The following is a 22,231-nucleotide window of genomic DNA, read 5'->3' on the forward strand; positions in this document are numbered from 1 at the left end:
CAACGAGCATAATATTTTGTATGAAGCTATCATGTGAGATGGCCACCTTATCAAGGCCAACCACCTTACCCCTTTGAGTTGTCACCAAAGGTAACATACTTTCGAGGGCCGTTGTTTTCAGTAAGCTCACGAAACATGTCCTTGTCCCCGGTCATGTGATCGGTACATCCACTATCAAGAACCCATTCCTTTCCTCCAGCCATGTAGCCACGAAGATTTGCCATAAGACCAAAATTTGTCATAGACTCATCGAGATCAAAGTCACTATCATCGTCCTCATCATAGTATCCATGTTCAACATCGTCTTGTGATTGATCAATTCCTAGAGCGAGTGATTCATTAGATAGGTGATCATCACAATATTCATTTTTCTAAATTCTAATAGCTTCAGAGATGATATTGCTAATGATTTCAATATCTCCTTTAGCATGCATGAGGTTGGTAAGCTCAAATAAACAATCACCAAACTTAGGATCATTGGAATTCATCTTACTCAAAGCAATAGACTTATGAAGAATCTCATCAAAGTTTTGCAAGGAATAATTTGGAAATCGTTCCTCAAGAAATCTCCATATGGTATAAGCACAATCAAGAGCGGGCGAGCTAGCAATCAAGTTCCTAGGTAATCCTCTAGTGATTAAATTGACAGTTCTAAGATTACGGATCATGTCAATAGACTCATCAAGGGTAGGATGCAAGGGGTCAACAAGGCGCGCACAAGGAGTAGTAATGTACTTGTTCAAGTGATATTCATTGAAAATCTCAAGCATCTCAATTTTCCACTCATTAAAGAACTCTCCATCAAGTATAGGTACTCTATGTCTAAGACTCCCCAACATAGACTCATCCATGTTCCTCCAATGGTGATTAAACCAAGGCAATGGAGACCAATGCTCTAATACCAATTATAGGATCGAGAAGAGGTGTCTAGAGGGGGGGGTGATTAGACCCTCAACAAAGAAAAGTAGCAGCTTTTTAAATTCTTCAAATTAAGATGGAGTTTTAGTACAAGTTTAAACATTCACAATACATTTTAAGCAAGCGCGGCAAGAGTATATGAGCACCGGAAAGTAAAGCATGCAAGTTGCAAGAATGTAAAGGGATGAGATTGGAGTATGCAAACGCAATTGGAGACACGGAGATTTTTGGCATGGTTCCGATAGGTGGTGCTATCGTACATCCACGTTGATGGAGACTTCAACCCACGAAGGGTAACGGTTGCGTGAGTCCACGGAGGGCTCCACCCACGAAGGGTCCACGAAGAAGCAACCTTGTCTATCCCACCATAGCCACCGCCCACTAAGGACTTGTCTCACTTGGGTAGATCTTCACGAAGTAGGCGATCTCCTTGCCCGTACAAACTCATTGGTTCAACTCCACAATCTTGACGGAGGCTCCCAAATAACACTTAACCAATCTAGGAGACACCACTCTCCAAAAGGTAATAAATGGTGTGTTGATGATGAACTCCTTGCTCTTGTGCTTCAAATGATAGTCTCCCCAATACTCAACTCTCTCTCATAGATTTGGATTTGGTGGAAAGATGATTTGAGTGGAAAGCAAATTGGGGAAGGCTAGAGATCAAGATTTTTATGGTTAGAACGAAATATCTTGGTCTCAACACATGAGTAGGTGGTTCTCTCTCAGAAAATGTATGCTGGAAGTATAGGCACATTCTGATGGCTCTCTCCAGGAATGAAGAGTGGGTGGAGGGGTATTTATAGCCTCCACTCAAAATCTAACCGTTACACACATTTCACCAAACTCGGTGGGACCGAATCATGAAACTCGGTCGGACCGATTTAGTTCAAAATGTGAATGTTCGGATTTTTGGTGGGACCGATATGATCAACTCGGTGGGACCGATGTGCTAAGGTTAGGGTAAAACCTCAACTCGGTTTGACCGATTACACAAACTCGGTGAGACGGATTTTGGTAATAAGCAAAACAGAGAGTTGGTCAAGCAAACTCGATGGGACCGATTGCATATCTCGGTGAGACCGAAATTATTGCAACAGGTGACAGAGAGTTTGCAAGCCCATCTCGATGAGACCGAGATCCCATCGGTGAGACCGAACTAATTAGGGTTTCTGGCAGTGGCTATGTCAAGTGAACTCGGTGGCGCTGGATAGATCAAATTGGTGGGGCCGAGTTTGACTTTTGGTTTGGGACATATGTGGAAATGAGAAAGTGGTTGAGGGCTTTTGGAGCATATCACTAAGCATTTTGAGCAAGCAAGCCACTAAGCAACACCTCATCCCCTTTTAATAGTATTGGCTTTTTCTATGGACTCAATGTGATCTTGGATCACTAAAATGAAAATGTAGAGTCTTGAGCTTGAGCCAATCTTTGTCCTTAGCATCTTGAACGGGTTCCACATCCTCTTGTCCAAGACACTCCACCGTTGAACTCATCTGAAATATACTAGATGAAAATATTAGTCCAACAAAAGATATGTTGACATTAATTACCAAAATCACCAAGGGGCACTTGTGCTTTCAATGGTTGTGCTTTCACGAGAGTCACGGCCATGCCTCCTCGAAAACGAAAAAAACGCGTTTTCTCTTTTTTTTCCTTCCGCGAGAGGCACGGTTGTGATTTCACGAGAGGCACGGGCGTGCCTCTTTCGAAAAGGAAAAATAGCCGTGCTCTCGGTTCGTTTTTTTCGTCCATTTTTTTCATGAAAAAAATGTTCGTCAAAACCTATCAATATAGGATTTAATTTTGAAAATCTCGACGCGAGGAATACAACAGTGAAAGCGGTTCGAGATTTGGACGCACGGTTTAAAAAAATAAAACATTTTGAATAAACAGATCTACGAAAAAAGAGAAAACTCACGGGTTGCGACAAGTGAGGCACATGCAACACGCCACTTGTCGCAATCTGGGAAAGTTAAAATGATCTTTACAACGAATACTCTTCAACTAGTGATTTCGGCAATTTCGCCGCTCTTTGTTATTGTTTTCTTTAGGATCCGATCTTTATTATTGTTGAGAACTACAGGCAAATAGATGGATCTGGCCCGCTTAAAATTCCAGCAGCCCATATAGTGGCTTCCTCTCGAAAGTAAACAAAAAAACGAGCAATTTGAGAAAATGCTACGTCTTTCTTGGGACTTTGCTCTCATAGCACATCTTTCTTTTTATTAGATTGTATAGCACATCTTTGACTAATGACTGGATGAAATAACACAAATTGATTTTTTTCCTTCTTTTTCACGTCGAGACCCACATCTCTTTTTTGCTAGGACGAAATTGCCCCCAGGTCGTTTCCTGGATACGAAACGATCAACGCCACGAGAGACAGAACGAAGCACGACGCCGCCGCCTCGCCGTTCCTCCTCCCAGCGCCGTCGCCTAGCTGTGCCTCCTCCGCGGCATGGCGCCGCCTCGCCGTGCCTCCTTCCTGAACCGACGCCTTGCCGTTCCATCCTCCCAGGCGCCCCGCCATGTCGACGTGCTTCATCCCGTCGCCACCTCATCCCGTTTCTTCTCCTCCCCAACAGTCCACACGTACGTTCTGCCGCCGCCCCTGACAGGTTGCCTCCCTCTCTCTCTCTCTCTCTATCTATCTATCTATCTATCTATCTATCTCTATCTCTCTCTCTCTCCACACACGCACATGCACACACACACAAATTTGATCTGACATGTGTATTGTGGAACCCTAGGCCATGGAGATTATGGTGGAGGAGGAGAGCTAGTGAGCAGGCTTCACAAGTAGGAGTAGAAGGGTGTTGTTCGCCGAGATGGTGCCAGAAGGTGCAGCTCCGAAACAGTTAGAGCCAGAGGGCGCAATTTCTGAAGGGTTAGTCATTCAACCTATGCTTTTGAATAGGAGGGTTATCTGAATTGTTAACTCAATATTGACGAATATTTATGCCTAATCATTGATTCTATTTGAAAATTTGTAGGAAAGAAGGTGCAGAATTGCGTGTTGTCATTTATAAACTAATTGTTAGAGTTCTTCGATTTGTTGGAAAGCTTGATGATGGCAACGAGCATAAAGTTGCCCAACATGATGTGGAGTTTAAGGTTAACATGAAACGTTTTTCGGTTGAAAAAATGATAGAACTCATTGGGTCCAAAATTGTTTGGGGGAGGGGACAAGAGGTCCATATTTTGTGCAAGGACAAGCATTTTGACTCAGTTGAGAGGATTGATAACTACTGGAAGTTGCTAACATCATTTCTTGAGAGATGGGAAGAGAAAGAATTGCTTGTGCTTGCTCAAGTTGTGGAAATTGCAAAGGGGTTTATGGCATCATCTTGTTCAGAAAATATCCCATCTAGTGAGATAGTCGACAACATCATTTCCTCAAGTTCTGATGTTTACCAGTCAAATGCTAGTAGTGCATCATGTGTTGACGATGGTAATGTGCTTCGTAATAATGAGAGATATGTGCAATCTAATGGTCAAGTTATTATTGACTGGTCCAATCTTGAGATAACTCCTATAGGTGATGATATAATAGCTCCTATGTCCCGGGAAAACATGTGTGAGGTACTTGGAATTGAGGAAGGATGCTCAACCAATAAATGATCCAGCTCCGGTTGTTGTGTGCCATGCTAATGAGAAGTTAATGGCCGAGGGAGCTATACCAGTTGATGATCAAGTTCCTGAAGACATAAAAATGTCATATGACAAAGATCATCCAAAAGTTGAGATCTTGTCGTGTGATCTTGTCTTGTGATCTTGTCGTGTGTGTACTGACTAGGACTCACCTTATGTTTCCAATATAAATTTATATCTACTAGTTCTGCGAAAATGCTCTTTAGAGCTCAGGCTCCATGGAGCCCGAGTTTGACTTGATCAAAATTCAAATTTTCACGTTTCAAAATTTTTTGAAAAAAATACACACATACTTAGAGACATAAAGCATATGTGTGTAAATTTTCAGGACGAAACACTTTAAAATGAGTGCTACACAAAAAGAACAAATCTGAGGCTTTTTAGTAGATGCACTATTCATTCTCAAAGTCCATGAATTTGTCTTTTTTGCACAGATCGCATTTTAGGGTATTTCATCCTCAAATTTTACATACATACTCATAACATCCTTGTTTACTTGTATAATTTTTTTTTAGATTTTTTTGAAACTGAAAAGTGTGAATTTTGAATTTTTTAAAAAATCCGGCCTCCATGAAGGCCGAGCTCCTGGATTGTCATATATATTCGTGTGATATGTGAAGAAGATACAGAAATATAGAGAGGTCATGTCAAAATTTTACGTGAAAATGCTGTAGAAATTTTGATTATATCTATACCAACAAAATAATATATCATTACATGCTACATCCCAATCTGAATTTTGATTACATCCATACGAACAAGCATCCATATCTTCTTACAACAATTGCTACAACCGTCAACACGTAACAAATTTGTTAGTGTATCTCACTGGTATTTGAGCCATATGCTAACAAAGCTAGCAACCAGAGCAACCAGTAGCTACAACTACAACTGATGGAGCAGTCAGCGTGTACAACAAGCACTTCTCCAGCCAGCACAGCCACGAGCAGCTACGTCTGGACGGGGGAGACGCTGCATAGGTACGGGCGGCAAGTGGGAGAGGACGAATGACAAGGCGGTGCTGCCGGAAAGGAGGTACGGAGAGATGGCGGCTCGCCGGGGAGCTGGCACAGCGAGGCGGCGGCGTCGGGAGGAGTCACGACAGGGCCGTACCTCAAAAATTTTGGCCCCGGTACGAAATGATAATCTAGGCCCCATATACAGGAAAACTAATCGAAATATTTTTCATTAACCATTGAGAAATATCAAAGATAAATCATGCCAAAAAATATTTATTACTTTGAAATATTAAATTATCTTGTATTCTTAGAATCGTGCCTACGTCTATTAGACATCTTAGAAAATTATAAGCCAGCCGGATGCATACATTCATGGAAGAGCAGCAAATTAACTTAAGAACAGAAGAGTTCAAAACAAAAAGGGACAAACAACCTACAGTTGTTGAGTGTTGATGGATGCAGACCATGAAGCAACAACGGCGTATAGCGCTCCGATTGCTTTGCTCCTCGACCAAGAGAAACAAAGGAAACTCCGATTGCTCTGCTGAGGGATGAAAGAGAGAACGAAGAATCAAACTAAATCCACCCAATTTATAAGTGCGAGGTAGCACCGTCGCAGCCGAATAAATCAGCAGTTGTAGCCATTTTTTTTTTGAAACAATGTGAATCCATTGGAGAAAAATCAGAGAGAGGAAACCAGGAGACGAAGCATTAAGTTGCAGCGATTTGATTTGCGCCTGTCGCTGAGCAGAATTTTATGTGTTTGCGTACGCGACTGCTTCGATTACCGTGAAGATGAGAAAGGAACATGACTGGGCCGGGGTTAAGGTCAGCAAGTTCGGCCGTGCCTTGTTTATTTAGTCTGTAATAATACCTGATTAGTTTTCTTGAGAACAAGTACCTGATTAGTTATAGTAATAACAATACTAATGTACTGTGCTAAAAAAATTAGGGGCCTCAAGATTTTTTGGGGCCCTGTGCAGCTGCTCCGGTTGCGCCTGCCCACATACGGGCCTGAGTCACGACGATGCGGCGGTGTGCTCTCCGTTCTGCGATCGTTTCATATCACCAGGAAATAACCGGGGGCAATTTCGTCCTAACAAAAAAGAGATGTGAGTTTAGACATGGAATAGAAGGGGAAAAAATCAATCTATGATATTTTGTCCAGCCATTAGTCAAAGGTGTGCTATACAATCTAATAAAAAGAAAGATGTGCTATAGAAGCAAAGTCCCACAAAAGATGTGGCATTTTCTTAAATTGCCCAAAAAAATGTATACGCGACCTCAAAAGAAAAAAAAGATGTATTGTGCTTTTTTTTCTCGGAAAAGACTACACGTAGCTTTGCCTCTACACAGCGTATGGCTGTACAAATACGTCATAGATGCTATGTATACGTATCTCTACCGGCCGCTGCAGCCGTTTCTCGTCTCCTTTGATCTCGTGAACCAACCTGTGGTTAGATGGTTAGAGGGACTGTGATATCTCCAGCCCACCAAAGTTTAAATTCTGATGTTCGCATTTATTTCTGAATTTATTTCAGAATTTCCGGCGATACACATTTTGAGAGGTGACATTTCCGTCGACGACGAGGCGCCTACGATTACTTCATAAATCTCAAGATGATATGTCGGCTCATCGGAGGTGCTCATAGAGGTAGAGTGTGCATGTGTATTTATAGGGGTGAGTGTATGCGCGTGTATATGAGCGCTTGTGTCTGTACTGATGTTAAAAAAAATCTCGCGAAAGCAAACCCTAGCGCTCTCGCGAAAAGCTCCTCGATCCATCGCCATGGCTTCCGACGTCCTGCGCCTCGACGGCAACGGGAACCCGAGGACGCTCCGCCTCTTCGCGTCGCTCGTGGAGGCCGAGTCCCGGCCCTTCGCCGCCGCCTCCTCTGAGCCCGCGGAGAACGACCTCGTCCGGGCGTTCCGCGGCGGCGCGACCCCGGCCGTCCCCATCGCCGAGTTCCTCGAGCGCCTCCAGCGCTGCAACTACTTATTTGATGGCGGCGTCTACGTCCTCGCGGCGGCGTACCTCGCGCTCTTCATGCGCAGCCCCGCCGCGCTCGAGGCCGGGATCGTCGTCGAGCCGGCCACCGCGCACCGCCTGGTTTCCGTGGCGGTCCTGCTCGGCGCTAAGTTCAGCAGCCCGAGGTACTACGAGAGGCGGGTGGAGTCGTTCCAGGTATGCTCGGGCGAGTCCATCCGGTCGAGCGAGCTGTGCCCGCTGGAGCTGATGTTCCTACGCGCCCTTGACTACCGCGTCTTCATCGCCGACGAAGAATTCTGGCGCTTCTTCAGGATCCTGTTACGCCATCCAGCTCCAGCGCGTAGCGTGGCTTGCGCAGCGAAGAAGAGGAAGGCCGAGGAGGAGGTGGAACCATGCCGCGTGCGAGCTTGCCAGCTAGCCGCCCGCTACGGCATCTCAGGATTCAACCAGAGCTAAGTTCTCAATTCTCCCTCTCTCATTATTGCATCCTTGATTTGTTTCTTGCATTGCATTTGAATCATGTCAGTCAGGAACTCAGCACGCTTTCCTTCTGTCGCTTACTTGGTACTACTTACTGTCGTTTCTGTGTTTTCAATGGAGGTTGTTTCCAGTGGAGATCCAGCAGAGGAAAGGAGTCAGAGGACGAGAAGCCAGCTCACAGCAGTCGCTGGAGATCAAATGTTCGCCTAAATATCAAGTCTGTCAGATTGAGTATGACAGTGTTAGTCGAGTCCATTGTTGTCGTCTAGGTCTAGTCTTGGCTAAGAAGTAGCATGTTACAGTCAGTTAGTCATTACTCCCTCGGTCCCAAAATAAGTGTCGCTGATTTAGTAGTAAGTTAGTACTAAAACTGTGACACTTAATTTGGAATTGAGGGAGAGTCCTATGTAAGATTTTTTCGATATCAATAAAGAGTATTCGATGTTTTTGCACGATGGCTTGTAGTCGTGCAATTCATGCGTCCAGAGATTATTTCACCCAAATCAGAGTCAGTGTTCTCTTCTAGCTATTCTGTTACGATCAGCTATTCATTAGTACTGTAAGATCATCAAGGTTTCAATCTCAAAGATCAATAAAGAGTATACTTTTTGCTGGATTTGAAATCTTTGAAATATGCAGATTGATCACTGACCTGCATGGACAATTTGTGGCGATATTACAGTATTTCCCTGTGTTCTTCTTTCATAACATAACAAGTCTTGAAGAACGAAAGATTGTTCTCAGTCTCATGTCTAGGGCCAAACGACATACATGTTCTGAGCAGGAAACAATAATATATACTTATAACCCTGATGCACAATCGATTCACAATAGTGCATCTTACACGCACACCTGCATTGACAACTGCTGTGATGGCCATGAGAATGTGGCCACATAATTAACCCAACACTTCATACAACAAGATCACACCAATCACTTTGAGTTCTGGATTCAAATGGCTGCTCTGGCTAGTGACTATGACTCCACTGAATCTGACACGAAACGAAGACAACAAATCAGAGAACTGACAAGAATTCTCCACTAAAAAATGTACATGTGCAAACATGAACTGATTATAGGTATACACATGACCAGATATAAGAGCACTTGGTAAAACTTATGAGTAAAGACACTTGTCAAATTTTACATAAATAACAGGACTACACTGCAGATATATATTAATCTCAACTGAAACTGAGAAATGCATAGGCACTGGAATCATGTGTTTATCATCGTAACTATGCAATACAGTTGGGAACAAATAGGTCAGAGAAATCATGCTAAACAACAAAAAATGAATAGCAAAATTAGAAAAATAAAGTAATCAGTGTGCCTGCATTCACGACCCCCCCCCCCCCCCCCCCCCCCCCCCCCGCGCCGCAAACACACCTGTGTAATTGCTTTAATTGATACTGAGGGCTAAATATCTTCGTAGCACAAGTTCTTGCCAGTTCACCACTTTGATTGGTTCTGATGAGATTCAGACTCTTAAGTTGCAGCCATACCAGTTAATTTGATTTATTTCAAAATCATGAAAAATTACAGATGAGACGATGACCAAAAAAGGGACTTCGGTGACCTTATATCTATCAAGAAAAGTGGACAAGATAAGTCATGCTTGACTGGTTTCAACTTATATTCCTTCTATATTAGATTAACGATAAAACACTCCTGCATAATACTCCCTCCGTAAAGAAATATAAGAGCGTTTAGATCACTACTTTAGTATTCCAAACGCTCTTACATTTCTTTACGGAGGGAGTAGTTGGTTATTGTCATCTTGTTGGAGCCAAGACAACACACAATCTACCAAGGAAAAGCAATCACATCCAAGGAAGAAGACATGAAGCTTTGTTTGTTTGCTAGGTTCAGCTGTGTGCCTACATTCGCAGGAGCCGAAATTCAGGGGCTCTGCCCAGATATATTTCTTATCATGGTTGTTCGAGTTGCATCACACAATCGCATACATAAAAGGATACAAACCTGAGTATAGTACATTTACACAATTACTGCTTCCCAGATTAGGCAATCCCTTTATCTTTGCATATATTTGTCACACACAAAAGAATTAGTGATTTCTGCACTTCCACTAGGTCTCTGAATGGTGGATGGATATTACTCAATGATCTATGGTGTGGAAGACCCTTTCTTTATTTGTCTGAATAATCAAGATGGCAAGCAAATACTATCACTCCTGATTTAAGTTAGTTTTCCCAGAAGCTGAGGAGAAATAAACACAACCCTTTAAACAAGACTTGCCTACTACAATAATGAACTATCAAGCACCAAACAAGTTATGTGATAACTATGCAGGTAAGGAGATAATTAGAATGCAACAGAGTATTTACCCCTTCATATTGTCTGTGACGACAGCGATGGTGGGAAGTTGGTATATATGTGCGCACATAGGATGTGATGCTTCAACCTGCAGACGCTCTCAAGCTGCAATGTCTTGACGTCCAGTGAGAAACATTCCAAGTCTGACATCTCTAATGATGATGAACTTGGGGAGTCATCTTCTGATCTTAGTAGTAGCAAGTACCTCTCTGTTGCACCTCTCAGGAAATACCGGTAACCGGATTCCAATGGGATCGTCTTCTCCATCTGCCACTGGTTGAAACTCTGGCCTTCGTTTTGCCTAATGGTATAGTAGAGGTTAAATGTGCCATCTGCATCGTGTTCACGGACAGCAAACATCCCAGGTCTGCCTTCCCCTGCATCCACAATGGCAATCGGTGGCCTTCGGCAGCCGGGTGGGAGGTCGGCAATGGAGAACTCCATCCTCCTGGTGTCAAGCATGAGCAATTTCTGCCTCCAGTCCATGACCCAGTAGAAGCAAGCACAAGCGTATTGTCGGCCGAAGAACACAGGGCTCTTGGACGACGCCGTCGACACGCCGGTGCCCGCTAACAAATCGCCCCAGGCCTGAGACGCAACGGCTCGCCATTCTCCGGTGCTTGAAGAGAAGACGAAGGCGACCAGCTTCGTTTTGCACTGCGCCATCCAGATCACTCTGAATGACGTTTCTTCCGCCTCCTCCTCGCCGGAGGGAGCCAGGAAGGGCTCGCACCAGCGCTCCAACTCCACGCGGAGCGGGTGCTCCACCGAAGCGGCCAGGTCGTCAGGGATTGGGGGAAGCTGGAGGCACCGCCGGTGGAGAGGGTCGCACACCGCGAGCTCCGTGAAGACAGGGGATTCCTCGCCAGCGTCGTCCTCGGGGGTGCGGTCGAGGAGTACGCGGCCGTCGCGGACGTCCCGGACGATCCAGCTGTCGTGGGAAGGGAGGAAGGAGTAGGAGAAATCCGCGGCGAGGGAGATGGCGCGGGCGGCGGGCGCGGAGGCGTGGGGCGGGCGGGCGGGGTGGAAGCCGTTGTGGTTGAGGAAGCCGAGGAAGGGCCGGGCGTGGAGGGAGCGGAAGCGCCGGAGGAATGCCCGGTCCGTGACGAGCCGGCGGAAGGCGACGCAGGCCGCGGAGGCGCGGACGAGGTCGGCCGGGGTGAGCAGCAGGAGGAAGATCTCCGCCAAGAGGTCGTCGGTGACCGGCAGGGAGCTCATTTCCGCCATTTCCTGGCTGGTCGCCGGTGGGGTGGATGAAGGAAGGAGCTTTGGCGTCGCTGAATCGGAACTCGGCAGCTGCGTTGGCCTGGAAGGTCAAATGTCAAGCAACAAAATGGTTTGGCCTCTCGTGAAAGTCAGACGTGATTACTCCTATGTGAAAGCGCACTCTGCCTCTTGTGACCAAGTCTTTTTTTTTTTGCTTCTGTGCAAAAATAACAGAGTTACGGATAATATTCTACAGATTATGAAAAACATATTCATCCGGGAACCAGTAACTCGTAAATTATGTCGAACCAAAACCGATCAATATCCAAATGAAACAGATTCAAACTTCTCCTAGAAATGTTTGTGGTGCAAAATTACAGAAAATGAGTAATTTAAAAAAGAAGAATTTGAGATGTGCGCTGGACCGAAGAGACGGATTCCATCCTCCGGGCCCATTTCTTTGTTTGCATCGGAGAATCCCGCACCAGGTTTGCAATGCAAACTAACCTATGGACACATCTCTCAATAATATGTCTCTTCGATTTTCACCGGTGGGTCCTCCCCACCCCTAGATTCCAACCAATTATCGACACTACAACTTGTAACTTAATTCACGTAAAAATCATCAGCTCGGAAGTCTGTTATCAACTATTAAGGCAGATAAAAAATAGGAAAAGTGACATAAATTAAATCCAGATTCGTAGATCACCAAGCGACAACTACAAGCATTCGAACAAGCCAAAGGCGCGTCGCCGTCATCGCCTCTTCCTTATTGACACCGGGCAAACTTGGTTTTAGTAGACAGTCGGAAAGTCGTCGCCCTAAGGCCCCACACGACCAGCGCACCATAAAGAATATCATACAGAAACCAACATTCGGTGGAAACCGATGAAAACCACTATAAAAGGATGTTTTGAAGTTTCAAAAAAAATGAAAAAAAATATGGGATATTAAGTGGATGATGTTTTATTGCCACACAAAATTTCAAGTTGAAAAACATTACAAGATTTGAGCTATGAAAAACACAAAATCAGCGTTGAGTAGTGTCGGGATGATTTTGTGTTTTTCATAGCTCACATCTCATAATGTTTTTCAACTTAAAATTTTGTGCAGCAATAAAACATCACCTTCTTAACATCCCACATTTTTCAGATTTTTTTTGAAACTTTAAAATATGGTTTTCACGAACTTTTCATTGAATGTTGGTTTCCGTATAACATTCTTCACAATCACAGATCGACGGGATTTAACATGTAGACACACGAACACACACACGAACGAAGACCACATCAAAGCTGAAAGTGCTAGTGATCGACTAGGGGGGGTGAATAGGCGATTTTTAGGAGAAGTCTTCAAAACATGGAAGTTTCGAAGACAACCGATAGAAATAAACCTATTACCATGCAGCGGAAGGTAGACTACACTAGGCAAACCATAGTCAAGTATTCAATGAAGTGAAAGCGCAATGACTAATAGCAGCTAGGCAGTAAGGATCAGGTAGGAAGATATTGTGAAGCCAATCAGAACAAGCAGTCACTCAGTGAAGACAGAAGATAATGCAGTCATACAATGACTTCACAAGGACCAACAGTAAGTAAAGGGAAGGGAAGGATGAAACCAGTGACTCGTCGAAGACAATGATTTGTTGGACCAGTTCCAGTTGCTATGACAACTGTACGTCTGGTTAGGGAGGCTGAGATTCAACTCAGAAGACCTCGTCTTCACCTTATTCCCCTTGAGCTAAGGACACCCAGTCCTCGCCCAATCACTCTGTCAAGTCTTCAAGGTAGACTTCCAAACCTTCATAGACTTCGTTCACCAGCGATCCACAATGACTCTTGGATGCTCAGAACGCGACGCCTAACCGGCTGGAGGATTCACAGTCCTCAAGTGTAACAAGTCTTCAGATCACACAGATAGGATGACTTAAGTGATGCCTAACACTCTTTGGCTCTGAATGTTTAGGGCTTTATTCTCGCAAGGAATTCTCTCTCAAAGGCTTCGAGGTGGGTTGCTCTCAAACGACAAAAGCCGTACTCTAACTCTGAGCAGCCAATAGTTTATGGTTGTAGGGGGGTGGGCTATTTATAGCCACTAGACAACCCGACCTGATTTGTTCAAAATGACCCTAGGTCACTAAGGAACTGACACGTGTTCCAACGGTCAGATTTCAAACACACACGGCAACTTTACTTGGGCTACAAGCAAAGCTGACTTATCCAACTCTAGACAAGATTTGCTCTCATAGTCTTCACTCGAAGACATAGGATTTTGGTTAAGCATCACTTCAGTCATTCTGACTGGTTCTCTTGGACCCCACTTAACAGTACGGTGGTTCCTATGACTCAACAAAGAAAAACACAGAACGACGAAACTGTTAAGTCTTCGCGCTCCATAGTCTTCACGCGATGTCTTCTCTTGTCATAGTCTTCAATGTGAATGTCTTCACATACCACCTTTGACTTCAATGTCTTCATACATTTTTAAGTGGGGTCTAATGGTGAATCTAATTGGTTTGTAAGGAAGGGTTGGGTAGTTTGGCAGTACATGGTTTGTAAGGAAGGGTTGGGTAGTTTGGCAGTACATGGTTTTTTCTTTGGTCTAATGGGTTTCAATTGGTGCGAGCAATTGCATAGCATAACAACCTGTGAAGAGCTGCCAAAATGAAGTCATGTGTATTGTGGTTTGAGATTTGGGAATAGTATTTGTCATACTCTCATGTAAATCAGTTTAGATGGGGTCTTGTAGATATGTTCATTGATTTGAATTCGAGGGTGAATTATTTGGTTATTTACAATTTGCCTTTTATATTATTTGTGATTGTGGATTGCTTAGCTCTTCAGAATTTGTTTCCTTTGAGTTGTGAATATCGTTCTTGATTCTTGTCCCATCTCCTAATACTATAACCTCCGTCCAGAATTAACTGTGGATTGTCGCTGAAATGAGTGTATCTACACACTACGCGTCTAGATACACTTATTTTAAGACGGAGGGAGTATTAACTCGTGATCAATACACCATGTATCAGTACAAAATAGAAGTATTCAAGAGAAATCTTGCAACAGGTAGTATAGGCCAGTTGAGAATTGCATTTGGAGGCCGAGCTCCATGGAGGCCTCTAAATGCAAAATTGATTTTTTATTTTTTTGAAAATTCATACTTTTACATTGCAAAAATTTCTGAAAAAAATACAAAGATAGATGAAGGCATAGTGCACAAGTGTGTAAATTTTCAGAACAAAATACGTTGAAACAAGGGTGTGCAAAAAAATCTAAGGCTTTTTATATCACATGATACGATTCATCCTCCCAGACTTTTTTGTACAGGTCGCATTTCGATGTATTTCACTTGATCAGACTTCATTGCTGAGTGACACTTGATCAGACGCATGGCCCATGGAGTATAGAATTTCAACCCAAAGATGTCAGAGTCAGACGCAGCCAACTGCCTGATGAAGAAGTCTTGAGCATTGAAGCTGATGCCATTGAAGATATAGAAAACCAAAGTCTTCATTGCTCCTTCAAGCTTTGCTGCAGATGAGTGTCCTTTGACAGGCCATAGAGTCTTCCTGATGATGTGGTAGATGGTGCGAGGCAGGTACTCTAGGTCTTCAATAAAGAATTCCTTAGGATATTCAGCATCTGGAGGCAAAGGCTTCATCATGCTCAGCATTTGACTCATGTTGGGTTCTGTCTTTTGAAAGATGCTTTCCAAGGCATCTTGATGTTGTTGACAACCTGGTTCATAATATTCACCAGGAGTGTGCAGGCCTGTGAGCTCAATGATATCAAGAGCTTTAGCTTCATGATGGACATTGCCTGTCATCCACTCAAGGACCCAAGTCTTCGGATCCCTGTTGTAGCCTTGAATATGAAGAGTGGCATAGAATTGAAGCAACATTTCTTCATTCCAGTGCTCCTTGTCGGTGATGAACTGCAGCAGACCAGCATCTGTGAAACAGTCCAATGCTTCTTCGAGGCAGGGCAGACCAGCCATAGCTTCAGAGTCGAGGCGCATATGTGGAAATATGCGCCCTTGATTGTATAGGACACATGAATAGTAGCTGCGCTGCTGATAGCTCCAGAACCGATCTGAAGAAATGCGCGGTTTGGTATAAGGGTTCTTGGAGCTGTTGAAGAAGGTATTATGTGCCATGAAGCCATTCGCATTGAAGACCCCAGGTGAAGTGGCAGTGCCTGGGAAACGTGGAAGTCTTGGCTTGGGCTTTTGGACTTGAGGCCTGTGCTCGACGTGGTACTCAAATTGTGGACCAGCAGCAGGCGGAGGAGTCAGAATGGGCCATCGAACCGTAACTTGCTGACCACGATCAAATGCCAGCTCCATTGTGTGAGGTCTTGGAGGGGGAACAGGGGCATTGGCATTGTCTTCATGGACTTCAGGGGCCACATTGACTTCAGGTGCAGGATCAACATTTGCTTCAGCCATGACTACGTCATTGGCTTCATTAGTGTTGGTGGTGGCAGCCTCAGGATTCTCAACCTCCACTTCAGAAGCTGGAGGGTCAATCACGTTCTCCTTGAAAACAACATCTTGGTGAGACGGGGGTGTAGCAACTCTTGGGGCTTCTTCTTCATCGGCTGATGCAGCCGGAACATCCTCAGCCAGTTTGGCTTCGGATTCAGTCACAGTAGGAGTGGCATCTGGAAACACTTGACGTGCAACAGATTGGTGATGCACTTCTCCTTCTGGAACGCTCGATAGAGGGACTTGAGGCCTTGGTCCTTTGCGAAGCCTGCGCAACGCTGGCGACGCCTTTGGAGATGGAGTTTGCTAGGCCTCAAAGTCATCTTCTTCTTCTTGCCGGGGTGGTGTGACTTGTTGTTGTTGAGTACTCGGAGTGTCTTGTTGTTGTGGGTGATCAGCCCACGATGCATCCTGAGCAATTGGCGTCAGAGGACGACCAATGCTGATGAGTTCGCTGTTCGTGAGAACAGGCGATGATACCAAGTTGTGCTCGATCTGAGCAAGAACTACATCATCTTCAGCATTGTCATGGTGACCAATGTCTTTAGCAGCGGTGGGATCAACTGCTGGAATGTCTTCAGCTTCATGAGCCTTTGTGAAAGCAGGCTCATGGACAATCAGTTGGCGCTCTTGGTGTGCAGATGCAGGGCGAACCATTGAGATAGGTTCAACAACTAAGGGCTATGTGGGAGCAGCCCGATCCTTCTTGGTTTTGCGCTTCTTCTTAGAGGGAGCAGCATCAGAGGCTTCAGGATGTTTCCTCTTTCTGGTTTCAGCCTCAGCAGTCCTCGTCTTCTTCAGTTCTGAAGCGGTGGACCTGACCTTTGGCTTCGAGCCAGTCATGCTGGCTAGGAAGACAATGGGATGTGCTTCCTGCCTTGGTGCTTCGGGTTCAGCCACAGCTGGCTTCTTCTTCTTCTTTGCAGCCATCCTGGGATCGATGCCAGGAAGACCAAGAACCTTGCGCTTCTCAGCCTCATTGTAGGCTTGCACACACGTGTCTGCCAGGCTCTTCATGCGCTCACGAGAGCCTTTAGCTTCTTCACGCTTCTTGAGAAAGGCTTCCTTGAGCTCGTGCAACATGATCTAGAAGTTTTTGACATCTTACACGCTGAGCTTGGCCATGTGCTTCTTGAACTGAGCTTTCTCATAGTCGATCTTTTGCTTCAGTTCAACGATGCGCTGAGCTAGAGTTAGCTCAGAAGCAATGGCGCCAGTGAAGGCGACACTGAGGCCAATTGGAAGTTGCAGATCTTCAAAGCTGAGGTTGGGCGTGTCAAACCACTCATCAATGAAGTTATGGATGATTGCCACATTAAAGAGAGGCAAATCATTGAAAATTTCCGCTTCTTCTTTGCTCTTGATCAGTTGCTCAAGAGCGTCATCTGCAAGATCTTCATCGCTGGACAGATCAATAGCGTCGTTGCGCAGAGTAGCAGCAGCGGTCAGTTCTTGGCTGGTGTGTTGCAAAGGCATCTTTACTTTCGAGGGCTTGGAGATGCGTGACAAATCTTCAGACTGGACACTGTCTTCAGGAGGTGCAGTAGCTAGTGGCTTCGCTCGTGAGATTTTTGGTGCTGAGGCAGGCTTTGAAGCTTTAGGCTTCTTTAGTTTCTTTGGCTTCAGCGATGCAGGCGCTTCATCAGATTCAGCGTCATTTGCAGGCTCATTCATGGCTGTCCCTTGAACCTTGATATGAGTGATGAGACCTTCCAGGTTGTAGAAGGGCCCAACAAGATTGGGTTCAGCTTCGCGGGTGCCATCGGCACGGGGAGCAGAAGGGCCAGGGTTGAAGTCAAGTCCCCATGACTTCTTGTTTTGCTTGGCCGAATTCTTGGCAAACTGGAAGTTGCACTTGAACAGATTGTTGTCACGACACCATAGCAATGATGATGGGTGTGCATCCGTAGGCTGTGGTCCACGGACCATGCAGGGATAGAAGCCTTGTTCAATGGCTTCATCTCTGGACCTGGGTTGAAGATTTCTGTGTAGGATGTCTCCCCATGGTCGTTTGATGGCATTTTTCTCAGCATATTCCTGGGTCACAAATCTGTACTTGAACCATTGTTCTGCCCAATATCTTTGAATCTATTAGATTCGGATCTTGCGCTGATTGTAATCCTCTTCAGGATCTGTCTTGTAAAAGCTCTGAGAGGTCATCAGGCAAATCTCTTGACGTTCCCCCACGACACTGTCTGCCACCCTTCCTTACTGATTTCTCTGCAGCCATAAACTTCAAACTGAATGGCTTCAACACGTTCAAAGGCTTTCGCTTGCTGGACAAACAGGAACTGGCTTCGGGAGAGTTAATGTGATGCTGTAAGAATTCTGCAAACGAATGCAGACTATGAGAACCAAGGGATTCTCCCACGGACATGTACCTGTGACAGCATTAGAGATGCGAGGGAAGGGGAAGATGTCATATGCATTCTCAGAAGATTTTGAAGATAAATCAGTTTAGGAGACATTGACCTCATCGTGCGAAGACATTCACTTATATGTTGAGAGTTGGTTCCAGATTTATACGAATCCGCGAATAAGTACAAGTGAGGAATCTAACTAGATATGAAGCTTAAGTGAATATTCTAGGCATTATGAGATGCAGACAGGATAGATCTAACATTGTATAGGCAGAAACTTATTTTGGGAAACAAGATGAATCTTTGAGGATCAAAAAGATGGTAAAAATAGAGTTATATTTACCACGTGAAGAACTGCTAGATGGGAAGAGTAGGAGACCAAGCAGTTCAATCCACTGTGCCCTATCTTGGTGACGGAGAACACCTACGGTGGTAGCGGAGAGGACGATGTCCGCGGCCGGCGTGAGGACGGTGTCGGAGAAGTCTCGGCAGCTAAGCGCTTCGTCACCGGCGTCGTCGAGAGCTAGCGGGGGCGCTAGGGTTTGACAAGGTGGAGAGGTGGAAGAAGGTTTTCTTGACCGCAGGGGACATGTATTTATAAGGAAGTGTGCGGCACATCGCAATTACGCAGGTGCCCCTGGCGGTTCACATCTGAGGAGCACGTGGCAAACATGCAACATACTTGGAGTTGTCCCACGTTCCCACGCACACCTGGATTGTCGGGTGGTCGTTCCCACTTCTCCGGGTTTCAGGTGAATGAATTAGCATTGAAAACGGACTTAATGTTTGTCTCTGTATCTTCTGCTGACTAGGACGCAGAGAAGACATCCGACAGTTTCAATAGAATGCATATGATTTGGACAGATAGAGTTTGAAATAGAAAGCATAGAGAGATTAGGGTCCGATCACATTCACTTAGTTCAAAAGATTCAACAAGGAAGACGTAGCTATAAGTGAATGATGTAGAGGACAGAACACTAGTATATATATATATATATATGAGAAAGACAATCACATCAACATAGTGAAGATAATCATGAAGACAAAACAAATGCGAAGACATATCAAATGTAACACCATGAGTGAATCACTTCAAACAGAAAAATTTGGTGGTGGCGTTACCCACCGTATAGGAAGTATTAGACCCAGACACGACGCACAATTATCGTGGCGCTCCGAAGTCAAATTCCACATTAATGTATTCGCACTTAGAATGTAAGTCTTCATTGATTGAAGATATACTTTACTTCGCGTGTTGCACATCTAAGTCATCAATATGCATAAGTATTAGGATGTGTGCCTGTTCACAGGACATTTGAGGATTCCAAGATATTTAGCTCACACCATAACTTGCAAAACCTCTTCTCATCCAAGGGCTTGGTGAAGATATCTGCCAATTGCTCTTCAGTGTTGATGTGTATGATATCAATATCTTCCTTCACAACATGATCTCTGAGAAAGTGATGACGAAATTCAATGTGCTTTGTCTTCGAGTGCTGAACTGGATTGTTGGCAATCTTGATGGCGCTTTCGTTGTCGCAGTAGAGTGGCACTTGCTTCAGATGAATGCCATAGTCTTTGAGTGTTTGCTTCATCCATAGAAGCTGAGCGCAGCAAGATCCAGCAGCAATGTATTCAGATTCAGCAGTGGAGAGAGATACACATTTCTGTTTCTTTGAAGACCAACATACAAGTGATCGTCCCAGAAAATGACATGTGCCTGATGTAGACTTGCGATCCACCTTGTCACCATCATAATCAGCATCTGAGAATCCAACCAGATCAAACTCTGACCCCTTTGGATACCATAATCCTAATGTTGGGGTGTGAGCCAAATATCAAAGAATTCGCTTCACAGCTAAGTGATGCGATTACTTTGGTGCCGCTTGGAATCGAGCACACATGCAAACACTAAGCATAATATCTGGCCTAGATGCACATAGATAAAGTAAAGAACCAATCATGGAGCGGTATACCTTTTGATCGAACTCTTTACCATTGTCGTCGGGACCCAGATGATGTTTGGCTGGCATTGGAGTCGTGAAGCCTTTGCAGTCTTGCATCCTAAATTTCTTCAGGCAATCTTTGAGGTACTTCTCTTGAGATATGAAGATGCCGTTGCGTTGCTGACGTATTTGAAGACCAAGGAAGAACTTCAGCTCACCCATCATGGACATCTGATATTGCTCTTGCATCATATATCCAAACTCTTCAGTGTATTTTTGATTGGTGCATCCGAAGATAATGTCATTCTCATATATTTGGCACACAAACAGTTCACCATCATATGTCTTCCTGAAGAGAGTGGGGTCGAGGGAACCAGGTTTGAAGTCTTTGCTCTTCAGGAAGTCTTTGAGTGTGTCATACCAAGTTCGAGGGGCTTGTTTGAGGCCATACAGTGCCTTGTTGAGCTTGTACACCATGTCAGGATGTTTTGGATCTTCAAAGCCAGGCGGTTGTGCAACATACACTTCTTCTTCAATCTTGCCATTGAGAAAATCGCTCTTCACATCCATTTGATACAGAAGAATATTATGATGATTTGCATAGGCCAGCAGTATGCGTATGGCTTCAAGTCTGGCCACAGGAGCAAAGGTTTCATCGAAGTCAATCCCTTCAACTTGAGTGTACCCTTGAGCAAAGAGACAAGCTTTGTTTCTGACAACTTGACCATGCTCATCTTGCTTGTTGCGATATATCCATTTGGTGCCTATTATATTGTGCTTGCAGGGATCAGGACGCTTAACCAGTTCCCATACATTATTCAGCTCAAACTGTTGAAGCTCTTCTTGCATAGCTTGAATCCATTCAGGTTCCATGAAGGCTTCTTCAACTTTCTTGGGTTCAGATATTGAGACGAATGCGAAGTGCCCACAGAAATTTGCTAGCTGTGTTGCCCTTGAACAAGCGAGTGGACCTGGTGCATTGATGCTATCAATTATTTTCTCAATCTGTACTTCATTTGCAACACGCGGATGTACAGGACGAAGATTTTGCTCTTGTTGATCATTGTCATCGTTAGAAGGATTGTCTTCAGGCTGAGCATTGTCTTCAGTTTGATCATTGTCTTCAGGTCGATCAGGTGCGGAGATGATAAGTTCCTCTTCAGGCTGAGCTTCAGAAGGTATGATTTCTCCAGTTCCCATAAGTTTGATTGATTCACCGGATGGAACTTCATCTAGCACATTTGGCAGGTTCTCTCTTTGTGAGCCGTTAGTCTCATCGAACCACACATCCACTGTTTCAACCACTTTATAATGAAAGAGATTGAAGACTCTGTAGGAGTGCGAATCCTTTCCATATCCAAGCATAAAACCTTCATGTGCTTTTGGTGCAAATTTTGAAGTGTGATGTGGATCCTTGATCCAGCACCTGGCACCAAATACTCTGAAGTAACTGACATTTGGCTTCTTGCCAGTAAGGAGCTCATAGGATGTCTTGTTGAGAAGCTTGTGAAGATAAACACGGTTGATGATATGGCATGCAGTATCAATGGCCTCAGGCCAGAACTTTCTTGGAGTTTTGTATTCATCAAGCATCGTCCGGGTCATCTCAATAAGTGTTCTGTTCTTGCGTTCCACGACGCCATTCTTCTGTGGTGTGTACGGAGCTGAGAATTCATGTGTAATGCCCAAAGTATCAAGATAAGTGTCTAGACCAGTGTTCTTGAATTCAGTGCCATTGTCACTCCTGATGTGCTTGATCTTGACGCCATAGTTGTTCATGGCTCGATTGGCGAAGCGTCTAAAGACATCCTGCACTTCAGTCTTGTAGAGGATTATATGCACCCAAGTATATCTTGAATAATCATCAACAATGACACAGCCACAGAGACAAGCAGT

At 44.6% G+C, this 22,231-nt stretch overlaps 2 protein-coding genes across 2 annotated transcripts; one reads left to right on the forward strand and one right to left on the reverse strand.

The window, feature by feature from the left end:
• Window positions 1-7,211: 7,211 nt before the first annotated feature.
• LOC125536669 lies at window positions 7,212-8,453 on the forward strand. The gene has a single exon (XM_048699918.1). The coding sequence runs from the start codon at window positions 7,255-7,257 to the stop codon at window positions 7,975-7,977; it is 723 nt and encodes a 240-aa protein (XP_048555875.1). The 5' UTR covers window positions 7,212-7,254; the 3' UTR covers window positions 7,978-8,453.
• Window positions 8,454-8,594: 141 nt separating this feature from the next.
• LOC125536668 lies at window positions 8,595-11,678 on the reverse strand. Its single transcript, XM_048699917.1, has 2 exons — window positions 10,350-11,678; window positions 8,595-8,993 (listed from the first exon to the last, which is right to left on the reverse strand). The coding sequence occupies exon 1, from the start codon at window positions 11,563-11,565 to the stop codon at window positions 10,354-10,356; it is 1,212 nt and encodes a 403-aa protein (XP_048555874.1). The 5' UTR covers window positions 11,566-11,678; the 3' UTR covers window positions 8,595-8,993; window positions 10,350-10,353.
• Window positions 11,679-22,231: the final 10,553 nt, after the last annotated feature.

Source organism: Triticum urartu, chromosome 2 (genome assembly GCF_003073215.2).
Source record: "Triticum urartu cultivar G1812 chromosome 2, Tu2.1, whole genome shotgun sequence".
In the NCBI taxonomy this organism is placed as follows: Eukaryota; Viridiplantae; Streptophyta; class Magnoliopsida; order Poales; family Poaceae; genus Triticum; species Triticum urartu.